The following is an 18326-nucleotide window of genomic DNA, read 5'->3' as shown; positions in this document are numbered from 1 at the left end:
ACGTTGAATGGCGGGTTTTAATTTTGTGAAATGAAACAGTTTATTTGCTGTAGGCTTAGACAAAAACCGCAGCATTTGAATGAAGCAGTTATGAATTATTTGCTGCGGGCTCATATAAAACCGCAGCAATTGTGTGGCCAAGTGATTATTTGTTGTGGGCAATGAAGAAACCGCAACAGTTGATGGGGTTTTTTTTTTCTAAATTCTTTTTCCTATTTATTGCTGCGTATATAAAAAACCGCAGCAAATGACACGCACCAGATACGTTTTTTTCTACTAGTGTAAGGATATAGAGATTATATGTATTTAGCATTCATCAACTACATATCAAAAAGCATATTTCATTATCTATCAAACTAAAAATCATATGTCATCTCACACGGGCAAACTCTTAAAATCACAATTCAGATTGTTGAATGGTACAATTTTATGGTCCCCACACTAATGTTTTAAATCATTACTAAAATCGAACTCGATTAGAATCGCAGGTAGAATTGTTAAAATCATAAATCACAACTAGAATTGTATAATTCTACCAATTCCACACGACTTAAAAATACTCCAAAAATGCTCAATTTCTATTTTCAAATAATTATTATTACTATTATTTTAAAAGTGGCCGTGAACTTTGTTTTATGATTATTTTTATATTATTATTTTATCCAACACATAATATATCAAATAATGTTTTACACATTATCCACCAACTTTATATACGTTTGTGTTCGAAAAATAACCGAGCCCAAAATTAATCAAACCGAATTATACCCCTCAAGTCGATCTAATAACCCGAATGAAGATGTATTATTGCCTTTAGGGTATTAGCCTATTCGGTAGAAGCATGAGTGAGAGAGAAACCCTGAAAAGTGAATTAATAATCATAATGGTGTATTAACAATTTAAGTATGCCGGCGTATGCTTCTGGTTAAAGTGAAATTTGATGGAGATACCAGAGGTGGAAGCGTAGGGTTCTCTCACTTTTCCCCTTTTTGCTATTTTTTCTCTGTTCTTTTCTTTTTTCATCATTAAATCTCTTGATTTTCCACCAAACACATAAACATTTCAAAATCCCATTTTCAATGATTTACATGAATCAATCACTTTTCCCAAAATTGTGAAAAAATTTCATCATTTTTATTGTGCATTTAACCCTAAATTGAGAATTGGATATCCAAAATTTGATACCCTTGATTTGTTTTTGATTAATTTAGATAGAAATTAAGATGTGATTGATTCAGTAATGATAAGAAAGCAAATCTTGCAATCAATGGCTTCTATAGGCAAAGAATTTGGTGTGTTGTTTAAAAACGACACAGTTTCATCTTCTTTACCCAAAAAAATCTCTACTTCAAACCATTTTCATAGCTCAAGAATCAATCTTGCTCATAATATTGGGTTAAATTCAAAGGGTTGTGCTGATTTCCGGGATAAAGTTCCTAATTTGAAGAGTGAAGATGTTAATCATAAAACTAGGGCATTTACTCTTTCTCAGCAACCATTTTCAAATTTGGAGGTTCTTCATTTGCAATCAGGTAAAAGCAGTAATGGGGTTTTGAATGTTAATGGTGGAGTTCATCAAAGAGGAGGAGGTTCTACTGGTTTTTCTGATGGTAGTTCATTGCCTGAGAAGATTGTTGTTGCTGTTGATGTTGATGAGGGTATAACTTATCACTCCTTGTTAATTATTTGCTCTTGTTATTTATATTTCAATTTTTAAAATTTGTTGTGTTCATTTTTGAAGGATGAAGTATGTGTAGTTCTTTGATTTCAGATTATAGTAGCGGGATGGTATTAAAATGAATCACTAAATCATTTACACTTTATATGTGAAGATGCACCTTATATTTGCTAACATGGGTCAATCGAAAATAACTCGTTTGTTTGTTATCACTAAAATAAAGTGAAGTATGATACCCACATAGGATTGTCGACTGTGCGGATCCAAGGAAAAAAAAGTGATGTCAATGATTTAAAAAAAAATATTTATGTAAAACGCTCTTGATGGTTTTAAACCCTGGTCACGTGAAAGACAATACACTAACTAACACGTCTAGGTTATATTTACTTGTACAAGATTTTATTTTTGATTTAAGTGATGTCAACCGACCTTAATGACTAAATGCTACATCCGCCTATGGTGTCGTGGTTTTGATACATGTACTAAGGTGAAATGGAGAGTTCAAATAATATGGTTTTTGCTGTTTTAGGATTGTAAAGTATTAAGAGCATTATTTTATCTGGTATTATGGTTATAGTGATGGATGGGTTTGTTGTTTTGTTTCAATTGTTGTTGTTGCTCTATTAGAGAGAGTCTCAGAAGTTTCTTATAGTTGATGTGAATGGCATTGCAAAACATATAATTAAGGGAAATCTGCAATGTATGAAACTATTAGAATTATAGAACTACTTTCAAGTGTAAAGTTCATCAGGAATAACAAGGGTGTCATATTATAGCTTGAGGTACTTAGTTAGTTTGGTTGATATTCAGTCTTGCTCTGACATTTGTGGTGGTGTCCTGAATACAAGTACCTTAGCCTCTAATTATGTCTCCCTGTCTGGGTGCAGTGCTTGGAAACTTTGTATCAGCTCTAAACAGGTTTATTGCGGACCGTTATTCTTCAGTTCATTCAGTGTCTGAGTATCATATTTACGAGTTCTACAAGGTACATTCTAAGGCCTTGAATGCGTTCGTAGTTATTTTGTCCGGTTTGTTTGTTTATGGTTGCACTATGTGTCCAAAGCATATCTCCATCATGTGAAGGTCTGGCCTATCAATGTGTCATTCTTCTTGCTAATCTGTTTCTTATTTCTTCTTTGCATTGGCTAGAAAATGATGTGGTTTTTGGATCCTAGGTGGTCTCCAGCAAAATTAGTGATTTTGATTGTATAAGTGGTTTTGTTTCTCTTTCTATATATGTAAATCAGTGGTTTCTAATGTGTCGCTTGGAATACGTGGATGCAAGGGTATCAAGATCAAGATTTTACTTTGTAATAGATCAAAGGGGTTGTTAGGATCGAATGGGTAAAGATTAATTCGTAGAATCGTAACAATAATCTTAAATATGCTAAAATATATACTCCCTCCAATTCACCCCAATTATCCCATTTAATTTTTGCACTTTATCCAATGCATTAATTTAATCCTAAATATCTCTAATTGTGTAAGATTAAAAATTATAAAAATTTAATATTGATAAAATTTACATTGAAACGAATCAAGCAAGATCCCTCTTAACTATATTTTGACATCTAAATGAAGAATTAAATACAATTTAAGAGTGATCGATGAATAGTATCGAAAATTCAATGAGAAATTTGCTCTGAATTGGAGGGAGTATTTCCTTGTCACAATTAATCATTTTAAAAGTTTAAAATTATGATATAATTCTTTCACTTTTTTAAGGAATGAAAGGGAATAACATTTAAGAATTAGTTTAAACTCTATTAATAATGAGTTTCATTTTTTTAATTGTTATTTTGGATTATTATACACATATATGTGTATGTGAAAGATGGTGAAAATGAAAAATTAATTATAATTGAGACTAAATTTTCAAGATCCATTCATTTTATTGCAAATTCATTTCTATCCTACCACTTAAAATTCTATTCCAATAAGGATCATAAGATAATACCAACATTAAGATCCTACTTACGATATGGATTGCTCGTCTGTTTTTAATCTTAGGATTGTAATTTGAGATTTTAGCAAAATGTTTGGATAGCAATTACTTGTGGATGAGTTGTCTACTTTATTACAAGAATAAACATGTCTATGATATATGGCATATATGCTTGGCCAATTTGAATTCTCTGATTCACCTATTTGATTTGAATTCTTCTAATTGCGTTATTAAATTTTCCTGCCACTTGATTAGTAGTTTTAGTATTTATAAAATATCGATTTTGCTTTCACTGAAAAATATGCATGTCTGACTTATATAGCATTCATGTGAAGTGTCTCTGATTTGCAGATATTGTTATTAGACTAACCCCTAGTAAATAGTGTTCATTTGAGGCCTAATGCTTTAATTAATTTATTGCAGATTTGGGAATGTTCTCGTGATGAAGGTATTATAACTTCACCTCGTAACATCTATTTTCTTTGCTAAATATTAATATGTTTCTAAAATCATCTTGTAAAGCAATCGACATTGTCATGAATTAGATTTTTGTTTTCATCTTGATTGTTAGACCTCTCTAACCTTCAAATGTTTATTTTTTTTGATGGATTTGGCTGCCTTTTGATCTTGTTAGTTATAATGCAATGCTTTATGCCTTGTTTCTCTTTCTCACTTCGTCATTTCGATTTCTTGTTCAAGTCTTGTTATTGATAGTTTGAGCCTTTGAGTGACTTGAAAGATCGTGTAGCACTTCCGATAAAAAAAATAGCCATTCAATGTGTGTCGGTCAAACTTATGCTTAACATAAAAGGTCTTGGTTTACTGATGTGTGGGATGGGAAGGGAGACAGAAGTGGAGTAGCATGGAGTCATATGTGGATGGAGGTCTTGTTTATTGCTATCTTGGAATGGTTCAAATTCGGAAAATAGTTAAAGAAACCTTTATTCGCTTCATATATTTGGACAACTTTTTTTTTCACAAACCAAACATGCACTAATTTGCATTATTAACTCAACAAAAAGGCATGTGAAAACTCACTTTTTGGAGTATAATACATGTAGAAGGTTTGAAATGGATTGGACTCCATTCATATGTTTGGTTAGACCTTTTTACTATGGAACCTCATACCTAGGGGATTGTGACTTTATCCCAACTATCTACAATCTCATATCGTCACCTCTACGTTTTTTACTCCGTTCCTTACTCAAATTTTGGCCTAAAATTCGCTCAATAGAGAGAGTGAGACACATGGAAAGATTGAGGGGAAATTGCTGCACTATTCTAAACTCCACCTCATGGTGGTTCTGCTATTTTCCGCAGCTTATTCTAGACCGTATCAATTGCCTTTTTCTTCCTAAAATTGGATTTGACATGTGATATGAGGATTTGGCATTCACATTTTAACGTCCTGCTGTCGTATGCTTTTTCTAACATTAGTTTTGGTATCACCTCATTTCTTCATTGATTTTAGATTTAACTAAACAATTACAGTAGGAAAAATATTACTCTCCAAGTTTTAGCCGATCACATCCACGTACGTATGCGATTCACCCTCCATTCCTTTATGCTATGGTCGCTATGGATATCCAATGCTTTCGAATTTGTTGAATCAGATGATCCAATAGCAGAAGGGTTAAGTTTTGATTCCATAGGGTTGGGGGTGGTAACCTTGGGATCAGATTCCATAGATTAGTTATTGGCTCCATAATAGAATATTTTAAGAGCTTGATTGAAATACTCCATGAAACTCACTTATTCTCACACTTGTGATATGGTACTTGAGCCACAGAGGATAGGGTAAGTGAAACTCTTTTTTGCTGGTGTCTTGAGGCACATGGAGGATAGAGCTAGTTAAACTCCGTTCTAAACCGTTCCAAGAGCTTGATTGAAATACCCCTTGTGATACGGTTAGTAAAACTCTTTTTTGCTCGTGTTTTGGACAAGATTGCTTTTAACGAACCAAAGATGCACATTTCTGCATTTGCGACTCCGTCTGCAGGTTCTGCTGCAAGCATTACACTCTTTGAAGTCCTCATTTTAAGATATTCTCATCTAACAAAGTATTAACATCACCTTTTACACTATGGTCTGTAAATACACTCACCATCCCCATTACTGCCATAACAAAACAGCAACAGTCACCACCGAATGCCACCTCCATAACAAGCTTCACTGGATTGCCATCTGATGCCCATAAGTCCTCTACTCATACTGCCTTTTGTACACTATTAAGTAATCCAGACCAGTGGCACATGATTCGCTAATCTCCTTACAAATAGCGAATCGAAAAAAGTAAAGTATGGTCGATTTTGGGTTGTTCTTGGGAAATTTTGAGCTGATCACTAGTTCACAAAAAGCGAATTAGATTGTCACATGCCAGTATAAGGTCGAGGGGAATAGCTAAAAACTTTTTTGAAGGGCATGATTTTGATTTAAGGAAATTGAGTGCGTTTATTTCGGAATTGAGGGGCCATATTTTAATTTTCAGTAAATTTATTTTGCTATTTTCCTATGACGTTCCCTTACGTGTCTTGCTGCTTTTGATTGGTCACCATTTCTATGCAGCTGATATCCGTGTTCATGAGTTCTTCAAGACATCTTATTTCAAAAACGGAATCTACCCGATCCCAGGAGCTCATAAGGCTCTCAGCAAGTTATCAAGATTTTGCAGTCTGTCGGTTGTCACGTATGTACATGCTCCAACTTCCTCCCAATAATGTTTGCATTCATTTTATCATGTGATTTGATTAGTTCAATGTTCTCGGTTTGTAGGTCCCGTCAAAATGTCATCAAAGATCACACAATTGAATGGCTTGACAAGCACTATCCTGAAATGTTTGACGAGATTCACTTTGGTAATCACTTTTCTCTAGAAGGAATATCAAAACCGAAATCCGAAATCTGCAGGTACGCGTCTATTTCTGCATATCTAAGAACTCCTGATTCAAATGCGTGTCAACCATTGTTACTTGAAATGATATTCGGTTAGGAACGGGGAACAGTTACGGGAACAAGGAACTCATTCTGATTGACTCGGGAACGATTCGGTATGTGTAAAAAATATATTTGAAACAAAATTAAATTAAAATGATTTTTTTTTTGCTTTCAGAAATTGTTTTTAAGTGGAACTGTTTTGGTTTTCTAGGTTTCATCTCAATTTTTCTTCGTTTTTATTCTTTAATTTGTAAATGAAGGCAAAAAAACCTTTTAAAAAGGTTTTCTACACCGGGAGTCCACCGTGAGTGATTTGGGTCGCGTTTCGTCGTTATTTGTTTTGGGTAATCAGTTTTAGAAAGCAGTGTTTAGTGCTCGGGAAAAGATCTCTTTTTAGGGTTATTAGTCGAAGCGTGCCACCTTTGAAAACATCCTGAACTCAAGACTAAGCAATGTTGGGATTCATTGTCGTTTTTGTTGATGCCAGGTCACTGGGAGCAAAGGTGTTGATTGACGATAATCCAAGATATGCATTAGAATGTGCAGAAGTCGGTATAAGAGTGCTACTTTTCGATTATCAGAACTCTTACCCTTGGTGCAAAACGGGATCCAATAATCAACATCCCCTTGTGACTAAAGTTCACGACTGGGAAGAAGTGGAACGTCAATTAGTATCTTGGATGTTTTCATTGCATCTATAGCGTAGCACTAGCATATCAATTTATCGAGTTTAGTTTCTTTCATCCTAAATGAGAAGGTACACGGGATTCAGAAAGGAATGATAAGTAGTTCATAGGTTTCTAGGCAGCCCATTCGATAATTCAAGCATGTAATCATCGTTCTTTCGTTTTGCCATTTTACGCCAAAATTAAGGGTGTCTACTGAATGGAAATTTAGATGAAATATCAGCCTCTTATAATGAGAATAAGAAAGTTTCTCTCTTTTACTTTGTTGCAATTACAGAAATACTACTATTTATGATGTCAAGAAACAAGTGTTAGGAAGAATCTTGGTATGGTGTAGTGTGTTTATCTTGTCTTGGATACACACGAACCGAAATGAACCTAATCTGAGATATTATACTCGAAACCCGTGTGAACTTGCGAATGTACACCTATAGGTAACAGGCATTGCAAATTTCTTAATGCAATAATTTATTCCTTAATATTTTTAAATTGTTAAATAAAAATTATTTAAATTTGATATGAATGAATATTATATTGATACAAATTAAATAAAATTTTACTTTTAACTTATCATTTAAGATTAAAATACAAAATAAGAACCATAAATATAAAAATATTGCCAAATAAATGAGATTTGTGTGCTGAAATAAAGAGTTATCGTATTATATACATTAGTTTAGATGGACGATCAAAACCTTTTCTTACCTAAAAATATCATAAAAGTACATTATATTATTACATAACGTACTAGTAATTAAATATCCTAATTAATTGAGTATGTAACGGTAACACCACCTTTAATAGATTTTAGGTGTTATTTACTCTATTATTTACACTCTCACTTACGTTTAGACTGATGAATATTTATTCATGTATGTTTTAATGGTAACCTCACATAATAATATGTGACACTTTAGGTACATTGACGGGAAAATTATGAATCTCATCCTTCCAAGGGTTATTAATTTCATGATTAAGATGAACATCACGTAAAGCATGCCAAACTGCACTATTACACTTAAAACCTGAACCAAATCCAACTTGCCAGATCCTATCCCCCTTTTTAATCCTTCCTTTAGCTTCATGATATGCTAGTTCATACCATAATGAACTACTAGAAGTATTTCCATACCTATAAAGAGTCATTCTAGAAGCTTCCATATGCCATTCGGAAAGTTTAAGTTTATTCTCTAATTCATCAAGTACCGCTCTTCCTCCAGCATGTACACAAAAATGCTCGAAAGCAAGCTTAAAATCCGGCAAATATGGCTTGATTTTTCGCATTAAAAAAGCCTTTTTGCCTATTAAAATGATCAAAAACAGGAGGATTTCGGACATGGGAAGAACAAATGGTCCTAGAGTTGTGATATTTGTCTTTAGGGCTTCCCCGGCCATGAACATTAGATCCTTGGACAGGGCAATGCCGGATTTTCTTAGCTCGTCTTCTTGTTGGTATGCGCATTTGTAGCTACTGTCATTGGCACCACGGTGTGTACGGACGATGTGTTTGAGTTTATACTTTGATCGATGACGGTCAGTTGGTTTGTTCGATATTAGAAGCGCTGCACCTCCCATACGGAACAAGCAGTTTGATATGAGCATTGAACGGTTGTTGCCTGGATACCAATTTTGTGTCAAGCCTTCCACGCTCACAACTAAGGCATATGTATTAGGGTGTACCTATACATAATACATACCAATAAACACAATAAATTCGACCACTTAAAAATCATAATAATAGATACGCAATCTCAAGTTTTGACTATTATATCATGAAATGTGAGTATTAATTTTTCGTACTATTCAAATTGATCAAAATGTAATAAAATATTTAAACGACTTGAGACTTTTATTTACAAAAAAAATATTAAATCATATTTTGTTCAATCAGCAAAAATAAGTTAACTTGAGTAAAATAACAAAGTATTGGATCTTGCTTCTAATAAAACAAGTACCATTTTCTTCAAGTAAGATCTTTTGTTGGTTCAATTTAAACCTAACCTTCTTCCATTTAGCCTACTCTATAATCATTAACAAAAAAAAGTGTAAAAATAAAAAAAAAAATTACCCAGAATAATCATACATTTTACTAATTTTACTACAATAATCTCAACTTTTGATTAAACATGAATAATTCCAACTATAGGGAGTGCTTGCTTAAAATGCACCAAATACATATACAACAAATCATTTTGCATAAAAAAAATAAATACAATCAAAATTATAAAAAAATTAAAAAGTAAAAAAAAAAAAAGATAAGAAAAGAGAAACTAAGTAAGCTTAGACAACAACGTTCTTGGGTAAGTGACATTAGCGTTCTTGGGTAAGTAAAAAAAATAAAAAAAGAGAAACTAAAGTCATTTGATTTTTTATTTTGTTTTTACTTTTATTTGTAGCAATTAACATGTAAAAATTGGTCATCATTTAGACAATAATATTCTTGGGTAAGTGACATTAACATTAGAATTATTCATAATTAATCAAAATTAAAACTATTATAATAAATTTAATAAAATATTAAATTATTCTAGATAATTGCAGCACTAACCTGTAAGAGATCTTTGGCCAAATCAACAGAAATAATTCCAGCACTACATCCCATACCACTTATATTATAAGCCACAACATCCCCTCTAAACTTGTAACGATGGATAACCATGTCACAAAGTGAAGGTAAAGGATTAAACATACTACAATTCACAATAACTATCCCAATTTCCTTAATTCCAACCTCTAATTTTTTTGTAAACAACTTATCAATCGCACCAAATAACAAATACTCAATTTCTTTCCTCGCCTCATATAGTGAACGTTTAGGAGGGACTTCCAACATGCACGAAGGCACGTGTGTCTCGTCGCCTACCCCCGATCTTTCAAACAACTTCCTTTGAAATTCGACGTTCTCTTCACTATATGATTCGCACTTAACAATTCTATCCATGCACATAGCCTTACTGGTCCTAAACGAAGGATCTGGTTTACAACATGCAAAATCGACTAAGTAAACAGGTTTATTAGCACGATAAATGTAATATATTATACCTAAAGAGACTAGTACTAGGGTTACGTATGACATTGTAGTAAATTTTGAGATTATTAGATTCTTTAGACGTGCAACAAACAGGATTATGAGTAGGTAAGTTGTATTTAAGACGAGATAATGGTAACCAAGTTTCACATATTTGTGGATCTTAGGGTTAGTTTTTTGAGCTTCTTGGGGGAGATTTGGAATTTGGGTTTTGTTACTAGCTTGATGAGACATAGTTGTTTTGTAAAATTAAAATTTTGATGATAGAAATTGCTATTTGTTAGCACTTAAATAAGGAAGAATAATAGTGATCATATTTAGTATGTCATATTCGAATAATAAACGTAATAGTGCAGCTAATTCCTGCTAACTCCCAACTCCTTGGAATTATATGTGTGAATATGTATTTACATGCAAGGAGCTAACGTGTACTTGTATTGAGAGGCACCTCTTGTACAAGTAGTTACTAGTTAGGTGCTCAACTTAATACACTTTTTTGTCCCTCTCAGATCTTACGGATTGTATTTTAGGTAAAATTTAGCGGAAACAAAATTAAATTTGAGATTTATCATCATCATCATATATGGTGTATCTCATTTATAAAAACTATGCCTAGGCTTTGGGGAGGCATGAAAGATGGGAATCCATACCCATAAAGGGGATGCAGCCAATGAGTCTCTCGGTTCGAGACAGACACCCAAATAGCGAGATTCCTACAACGAGAGAGAATGGGTGAAACTAAATCCTCAAGCCTGTATCTTACAATACAAGCTGAACCATTAGCAAAAAATAATAATAATAATAATAATAATAATAATAATAATAATAATAATAATAATAATAATTAATAAATAAATAAATAAATAAATAAATAAATAGATAAATAAATAAATAAATGAGATTAAGACCAAAACAACAAGTAAATAATAGAATTAACCGGTTAAGATGGAAAGACGGAATAAATTCGTAAATGAGAAACTTATAGGAGAGGAGTGAGACAATGGCCGAGAAAAGATGCAAAATTGATTTGATAAACCAAAATGAAAAGTAGTTAAATAAAAGGAAAAATTACCTTAAATAATACAATCTTTTAACTTTTTCCCTACAATAATATCAACAGTTGATTAACCTTAAATAATACGAACATTAAAGTGATAAATTATAATATAAAGCATTCCTTATCAGAAACTTAAAGGAGAAGAGCGAGACAATGGCCGAGAAAAGATGCAAAATTGATTTGATAAACCAAAATGAAAAACAGTTAAATAAAAGGAAAAATTACCTTAATAATACAATTTTTTAACTTTTTCCCTACAATAATATCAACTATTATTTATTTTAACCTTGAATAATACGAACATTAATTTAGTGATAAATTATAATATAAAGCATTCCTATCACAAACATATCAAACTTTTGCCTTAACTCTTTGTTTTCGTTACTTAATTAGTTGTTGTTCATTGTTGTTGCATGTAGCAAAGATTGTAGTAAGTAGTAAGCATAAACATTCGAGATTTAAGATCACAATGTGTAAAAACAATGGCAATTTTAAAGAAATACAAGTGTTAATAACAAGCAAAAACAAGTCAAATGTCTCCAAGTCAACACTCAAATCAAATGTGACAAAATCACATTTATTCACTTACATTATTATCACAATCTACTCTCGTCTAATCTTTTCGTTTACGAGATAACAATTAATAAGAATAAAGAAACATGCAATAGTACTTTGTGATGCTCCTGCACATAATGCTATTCCCTTTAGTAAAAACAATGGCTTACCACAACTTTCTTGGACATATTTTTGATCATAAGCAAGGTAAGCGTTTACCTAGGATTAAATAAGGCTTAATAGGATAGGGTAAGATAGGGGTAGGATAGGATAGGGGTAGAGGCTTAATAGAATAGGGTAGAGGTAGGGTGGGATAGGATATGATGTATGTATTGATTCTTTTTATATCAATTTGTTATTAATTAAGAAAATGACAAATTTTCATAAAATAATTTTTTTATCCGAGGAAAATAAATTTTCATATTTTTTAAATTTAATATATGATAAACAATCAAATAAACTTTTTTAAAATTAAAATTTTGGAATTCAATTTATTTTTAAAATTTTCTAATGGATAACAATTTTCAAAAAAATTTAAAAATTAGTTAGAGTAAATATTTTTAAACATTTAATCACGCCTAATTCTGAGGAAACTAAATAACTAATTAATCTATCTATATATATATATATATATGAGATTTAAAAACATAATAAACGAAACTTCAATCCACATTATTGTAGGATACAAGAAAAGTAACCAAAGATGGATAAATATGAGATTTTACTGAAGAACTATCATAAACGTTTGAAGTATGCATGTGAGTATCCATGATCATGATGCATTAACAAATATATTTTGAGGAACTCTATAATAAGAAACATCACGACTTGAAAGTTATGTAATAGATGTGAATTTTGTGTTACTCTTGCTCAAATATGAATTCGACCCCTTGTCACTCTTACTAACTGAGTTTCATTTGATAAACGATTTTAAATTGTTTAATTGAAGAGATTTAGTATTTTAAAAAATCATTGAAGAACCCTATCTTTGGTGTGTTTTTTAAAAATTAGTGAATTATGAGATTTTTATAAAGAAATTATCTAAAAGTAAAATTTTCATTTTAATTTTTTCATTTATTAATTAAGAAATAAAGATTAAAGGTTTAAGGTATTTGAAAGAGGAGGGGGAAAAAACTTATTGATGAGAATGAGTTGAGTAAATTCGGTTGGGTAAGAGAGAGTTAGGGTCAAAGATAATTAAGGTTTGTTAAATGTCACAAAAGATTTTAGTATATCATTTTTAATATTCATGGGTAGAAATTTGATGATATGGTTAAATTGATTGCATTTGAATTATAGTGTTATAACTTGTAAATATTAAATTTTACGGTTATTATTTACAAACTTTTTGAGCTTTTAAATTGTGTTTTATAAATGATTCTTGTAGTTTTATTAACTTCAATTGAGTATCTCATTTTCCAAAAATTTGCAAAATATACTTTGGACTAAGTAGTAAGTATAAGTTCATAGTAATAAATTAATTCATTTGATATTTAAACATAATAACATACATTTTAGGTAATATTTTGTTATCCATATCTCCATTCGTTTCTTTTCAAACATTTTATTTGCTTTTTGAGTACTATTTATATACCACTTTTAATTTATAATTTATTTTTAATATATAAATTAAAATATAGTCAAATCAGATTTTGTTTAATTCATCTCAACATAATTAAGGTGTATTAATATATATTTTTTATAATTTTTAATTATGCACAATTGGAGATATTAAAAATTGAATTAATACATTGACAAACGTACAAAAAGCAAATTGAACATTTGAAATAAAATGGAGGGAGCATTAAATAAGTATATCATTAATAATTGAAACATCTCATAAAATAATATTGCTATCCGCAAAAAATGACAATTATTTTCTATTGTAAACCTCGTAACTGTGGATTGTATTTCCATTCGTTAAAAAAATTATATAATCATATTTGATTAAATTATCAAAATTTATATATTTAATATAAAATATTTCACATAAACTAAATTTTCACATTTAACTATTAAACGAATAATAATATAAGACTTCTATCATGTATAAAATGATACGACTTTGTGAGTCAAAAGAATATATAATTAGTTAATTACTACTGACAAATTAATTTATTAAAATTTTATCTTACCTCATACTAATATGATTAAAAAAAAAAACAAAGTCGTAACGATAATATTTAATTTTAAATTTTTTTCTTAAATCTACCAATCAATGAGTTATTTTATTTAACCTCTTTATCACACTTGTGCTTAGCAACTACTCTAGTCATAAAATTTACCATAATACTAACTTTAGTTTATTACTAATATATTAATTTTTTTTGTCTTATAATCACTTATAATTTAATTTTTAACATGTTAGAGAAGTTTGAGGAAAATAACGCTTTAAGTTGGTATTATTTATAATTAATCAATACTTGGTATTATTATAGGGAAATTGACAAAAAATTACATTATTTACGTTAATTTTTCCTAAGTTTAAAATGACGGATAATACTAATTCTTTCAAAAAAAATTAACATTAAACTGTCAATTAAAGGAAAAAATTACAGAATTTATTATACAACATACAACAATCGAAAACCAGACCAGATCAAGAAATTCAGAGAGTTCGATTTTACAATCAAATTTAAAACTATGAAACGCGATAATAGTAATAGCCATCTCTGTGCCATCGATCACGATCTACAACAACGATTGCATAAATTGCGTAGATCATTCCAGGTATGTACCCTAGAATTGTCAGCAGAACGCATAACCAGAATTGACACTGCAAATCATCAAATTAGATTTATGAAATGAGAAATCAGAATTGATATTCATTTAGACTTATAAATTAATCAGTGGATTCGAGAGAGAAAAGAAGAAGCTTACACTGCAGCAACCATGGCGGAAGAAAACACCAAGAGGTGGAAGTAAGATAGCGATAAGGATTTCGCAGAAGATCTCGCACCTTGACACCATTGTCTATGGAGTAATAACTGATAAGGTTAGACTTGAAAGAGTAAGTTGTGGAGGGGATGAAGTTTTGAAGTGTTGAATTTGTTCTCGCCTTAATGACGAAGAGAGAGAGACAGTTGAGGAGATCGGTTACTCGAGACTTGAATGGTAGTTAGTGCTCAAAATACTTGATTTATTATAATAAAGAGTTACCACATCTACATCAAATAAAAATTAATAAGTACATAATAATTTTAACCATATATAATTCAAAATTAACAAAATTACGATCATTGTTATATATGAATTATGATATATGTCAATTCTGAATATCTTCTTTCATATCATTCTTTGATACGACCTTCTACGAGGGATCTTTCGATATGTTGTCTTGAGATAGAATTTAACTTGATGTAGTTGATGGTAATTGCAATTTTGATGTATGTTACATTATCGCATTAATCTGTACCAACAAATAAACTAGAGACTAAAATTCATAACCCCAAACTCTCACAAGGAGAGAGATCAAAACCCAATATATGAGTTGAATCAACCCAATGAATGGCTAGAACAACTCTCATGTACGAAAAGGACAAATATTTATTCTAATCATATTAAATAAAGATTAAAACGGAGAAATTAGGAGTTTACTATCGACCAAATGGTTAATGATAGCCCCAAACCAACCACATAAATTAGGGTTATTTTAGAGAGAAGAGAGAAAAAGAGAGGGAACCAAAAACACTTGTGGCTCAATGAATAGAGCTATCTGCATGTGGAGCAGAAAGTTTAAGGTTCGACTCCTACTGAACGCAGGTAGCAATTGGGGGTTTCTTGACTGTGCGCATCTCTCTTTACTCCCTCTTTGGAAGAACGAGTATTATTTGTGGCATCTTTCAGAAAAAATAAAACCTCCACCCAGATCTTACCTTATGCAGAATACTAAAAGTGTTTTTTTTCTTTACCTTTACTTCTTACGTAGAAGTATTTCTTAAAGGTTAACAACACTACTACAACTTGAGAATCTTGGGTGCCTAGTAGTCAAAGTTTCTTCAATCAAACCCTTACAACATAAATTGACTTCTCGTCACCTAAGCAAAGGGTTAGTCCTTCTCCGCTAAGTCGTAAGGACTGCTAAGCATAGTTCAAGTAAAGAAGTATGCATCTTTCGTTTGCTTTTTTTTCTGAGCTTTTTCCTGTCAAAATAGCAAAGAGGTAACGCCTTGGCTCACGGTGTCCAATTGATTAACTTTTAAACTTCAGTACTCAACTGATTGATTACTTAATGTAAAGCTCAATGATTAATTCATTACCTATTGCAAAGTACACTGCTCAATTATAAAATTAGTAAAAGATTAAAGCAGACGGATAAAATTAGGTATACTACTAAACAAGTGAAAACGCAAAACTTAAATGACAAAACCAATCGTATAATACAACGACAAGTACAATTTTTTCTGACAATCAAACACAAATACGATCGACAACAATTAAAATTAGGGATTCAAAATAAGGTATTAATACAACTATTTAACAATCCAGATATAAATATTGGAGATCGGAGATCGGAGAATTGAAAATTACATCATCAATTATGAAACGCGATAAAAGTAATAGTCATCTCTATCCCATCGATCACGATCCACAACGACGATTACATACAGAGCATAGATCATACCAGGAACGTATCCTAAGATAGTCAACAGCAAACATATACAAAATTCCAGCTGCAATTGAACAAAAGATATGAGCGATTAGTAAAATTGACTTTTAAGTTTGATTCATTAGTGGACTGGAGGGAGAAATTGAGGAGATAAAAAAGCTTACGCTGCAGCAACCATGGCGGAAGAAGACGCCGAGAGGAGGGAGTAAGAGAGCGATTAGGATTTCGCAGAAGATCTCGCACCTTGACGCCATTTTTTGTAAGTTCTGAAGGTAAGAGGGGGGTTGCCTATTGGATTTGATGAGTTCAGCTGTTGCAGCGACTTGGCATTTAAAACGAAGTGTGAAATTAATTTGCACAGGGTAAAAACATTAAAATATGAATTGAATTATTGGCTGGCTGGCTGCCTGCCTGGTTCGGCTTTAAAAAAAACATAAAACAAATTATTTTGATTAATAGGAAGGTCAAAATAATTTAATCTTTTACTGATTTTTATAATAATCTTAAGTTTTGATTAAATACGGATGATTAAAAATTAAAGGAAAACTTGCTAAGAATGTTCTAAGATTATCTCTTATCTATATAACAAGTTATTTTGCATTAAAAAAATTAAAAAAATAATTACAAAATTAAAATTATAAAAAAATTTAAAAATAAAAAAATTAAAAAGAGAAATAACATAAGTTTATTTTTAGATATTAACTTTTAATTTTTAATATTTTTAAATTTTGATTTTTCTGTAGCAAATAATTAATCTGTAAAAATCGATCATCATTTGGATAATGACGGAAAAATATAACGATGATTAGCTTTAAATCTCTAACTCAAATTTACTACTCCATCGCAATAAAATTTTCAAATCATACAAAATTTGCCACTTTATGTGGGAGATCTATTACAATTTTTCTCATTGCAAAAAAATCAAATTGTATTTTTTTAAGAGAAAATTATATTAAATTACCTATTCTATACCCATGTTTGCGAAAAACTACCTTATCTAAAATTTTTTGCAAAACTACCTTATATAATACATTTCTTTGCAAAAGACTACCTTATAACGGTTTTTAGGGTTTGACTGTTTAAATTAACCATTGACTATCACGTGATAGTCACGTGAGCTTTTAATCCTTTCCTTCTTCTTCATTTCAGAGTTTTCCAGGCATTTGCTTCTCCTTCCTCATTCGAAAAAATCAGTAACTTCTGGAATTCGCTCCTGTCTTCCTTGCGACATCATCTTGCTGAAACTTCTAACCTTTAGAGGTATGTAGTACTACTCAATTTTGATTTTGTTTTTCAATGTTGTATTTTATTTTCTCTTTAAAATTTAAAATGTTTTACAAATCTGCTTCGTTTTGCTGTCAAAATTCCTATTGAATATCTTGTTTTTTATCTTGTAATTTGTAAATTGATTGTTGTTGTGTTTGAATAATGTATTAGGGTTCCTAAAACTAGATAAATCAATAAGATGAAGAAATTGAAAATCTAGAAAAAAACAAGTTGTTCAAAAAAGAAGCATTCTGAGTTGGCAACTGAGTTGGGTAATGTTAGGGTAGATGAGGTGGAGCTCGAAAGATCTGATGTGGCACATGAGGTTGTGGATGAGTTGGAAAGAGCAAATGTAGATCTTGATGTTGGGCAAATGGGACCACCAAACACATATACGGGTTATAAAGAATGTTTAAGTGTTAACCCTATATCTAAAACAAATAACTCAGCTGCTATTTCTACCCTAAACCTTGCACCAAATGAGAGAGGCCACATAGAACAAGAAGTTTCTGTTTTTGAGGATAGCAGTGATAATGATTATAGTTGTGGTGATGAGGATGAATATGAG

The 18326-nt window shown here is 31.1% G+C and overlaps 3 protein-coding genes across 3 annotated transcripts; 1 reads left to right on the top strand and 2 right to left on the bottom strand.

Annotated features, from left to right (window-relative positions):
- Positions 1 to 828: 828 nt before the first annotated feature.
- On the top strand, positions 829 to 7503 carry LOC130823686 (uncharacterized). Its single transcript, XM_057688417.1, has 6 exons — positions 829 to 1658; positions 2566 to 2663; positions 4047 to 4071; positions 6189 to 6309; positions 6396 to 6530; positions 7045 to 7503. The coding sequence occupies exons 1-6, from the start codon at positions 1241 to 1243 to the stop codon at positions 7256 to 7258; spliced, it is 1011 nt and encodes a 336-aa protein (XP_057544400.1). The 5' UTR covers positions 829 to 1240; the 3' UTR covers positions 7259 to 7503.
- Positions 7504 to 7912: 409 nt separating this feature from the next.
- Positions 7913 to 10505, bottom strand: LOC130823401 (3-ketoacyl-CoA synthase 11-like). The gene is made up of 2 exons (XM_057688022.1): positions 9792 to 10505; positions 7913 to 8923 (listed from the first exon to the last, which is right to left on the bottom strand). Exons 1-2 carry the CDS (start codon positions 10503 to 10505, stop codon positions 8135 to 8137), a joined length of 1503 nt encoding a protein of 500 aa, XP_057544005.1. The 3' UTR covers positions 7913 to 8134.
- A 3887-nt stretch (positions 10506 to 14392) lies between these two features.
- Positions 14393 to 16892, bottom strand: LOC130823687 (hydrophobic protein OSR8-like). The gene is made up of 3 exons (XM_057688418.1): positions 16657 to 16892; positions 14764 to 16556; positions 14393 to 14659 (listed from the first exon to the last, which is right to left on the bottom strand). Exons 1-2 carry the CDS (start codon positions 16744 to 16746, stop codon positions 16422 to 16424), a joined length of 225 nt encoding a protein of 74 aa, XP_057544401.1. The 5' UTR covers positions 16747 to 16892; the 3' UTR covers positions 14393 to 14659; positions 14764 to 16421.
- Between the last annotated feature and the right edge of the window lie 1434 nt (positions 16893 to 18326).

The sequence above is a fragment of the Amaranthus tricolor genome, chromosome 9 (genome assembly GCF_026212465.1).
Source record: "Amaranthus tricolor cultivar Red isolate AtriRed21 chromosome 9, ASM2621246v1, whole genome shotgun sequence".
Taxonomy (NCBI): Eukaryota; Viridiplantae; Streptophyta; class Magnoliopsida; order Caryophyllales; family Amaranthaceae; genus Amaranthus; species Amaranthus tricolor.
The sequence above is the reverse complement of the archived record's forward strand: the minus strand, read 5'-3'. Positions and strand labels throughout refer to the sequence as shown.

What these genes read in the sequence shown, in the direction of transcription:
- LOC130823401 (XM_057688022.1), bottom strand. Translation starts at nt 10,505, where the DNA reads ATGTCTCATCAAGCTAGTAACAAAACCCAAATTCCAAATCTCCCCCAA. An exon ending in TGGCCAAAGATCTCTTACAG is followed by an intron (nt 8,924 to 9,791) that starts GTTAGTGCTGCA and finishes TATTATGTATAG; the next exon opens with GTACACCCTAATACATATGC.
- LOC130823686 (XM_057688417.1), top strand. Translation starts at nt 1,241, where the DNA reads ATGATAAGAAAGCAAATCTTGCAATCAATGGCTTCTATAGGCAAAGAA. An exon ending in GGAATGTTCTCGTGATGAAG is followed by an intron (nt 4,072 to 6,188) that starts GTATTATAACTT and finishes ATTTCTATGCAG; the next exon opens with CTGATATCCGTGTTCATGAG. An exon ending in TGCAGTCTGTCGGTTGTCAC is followed by an intron (nt 6,310 to 6,395) that starts GTATGTACATGC and finishes CTCGGTTTGTAG; the next exon opens with GTCCCGTCAAAATGTCATCA.
- LOC130823687 (XM_057688418.1), bottom strand. Translation starts at nt 16,746, where the DNA reads ATGGCGTCAAGGTGCGAGATCTTCTGCGAAATCCTAATCGCTCTCTTA. An exon ending in TCCGCCATGGTTGCTGCAGC is followed by an intron (nt 16,557 to 16,656) that starts GTAAGCTTTTTT and finishes GTTCAATTGCAG; the next exon opens with CTGGAATTTTGTATATGTTT.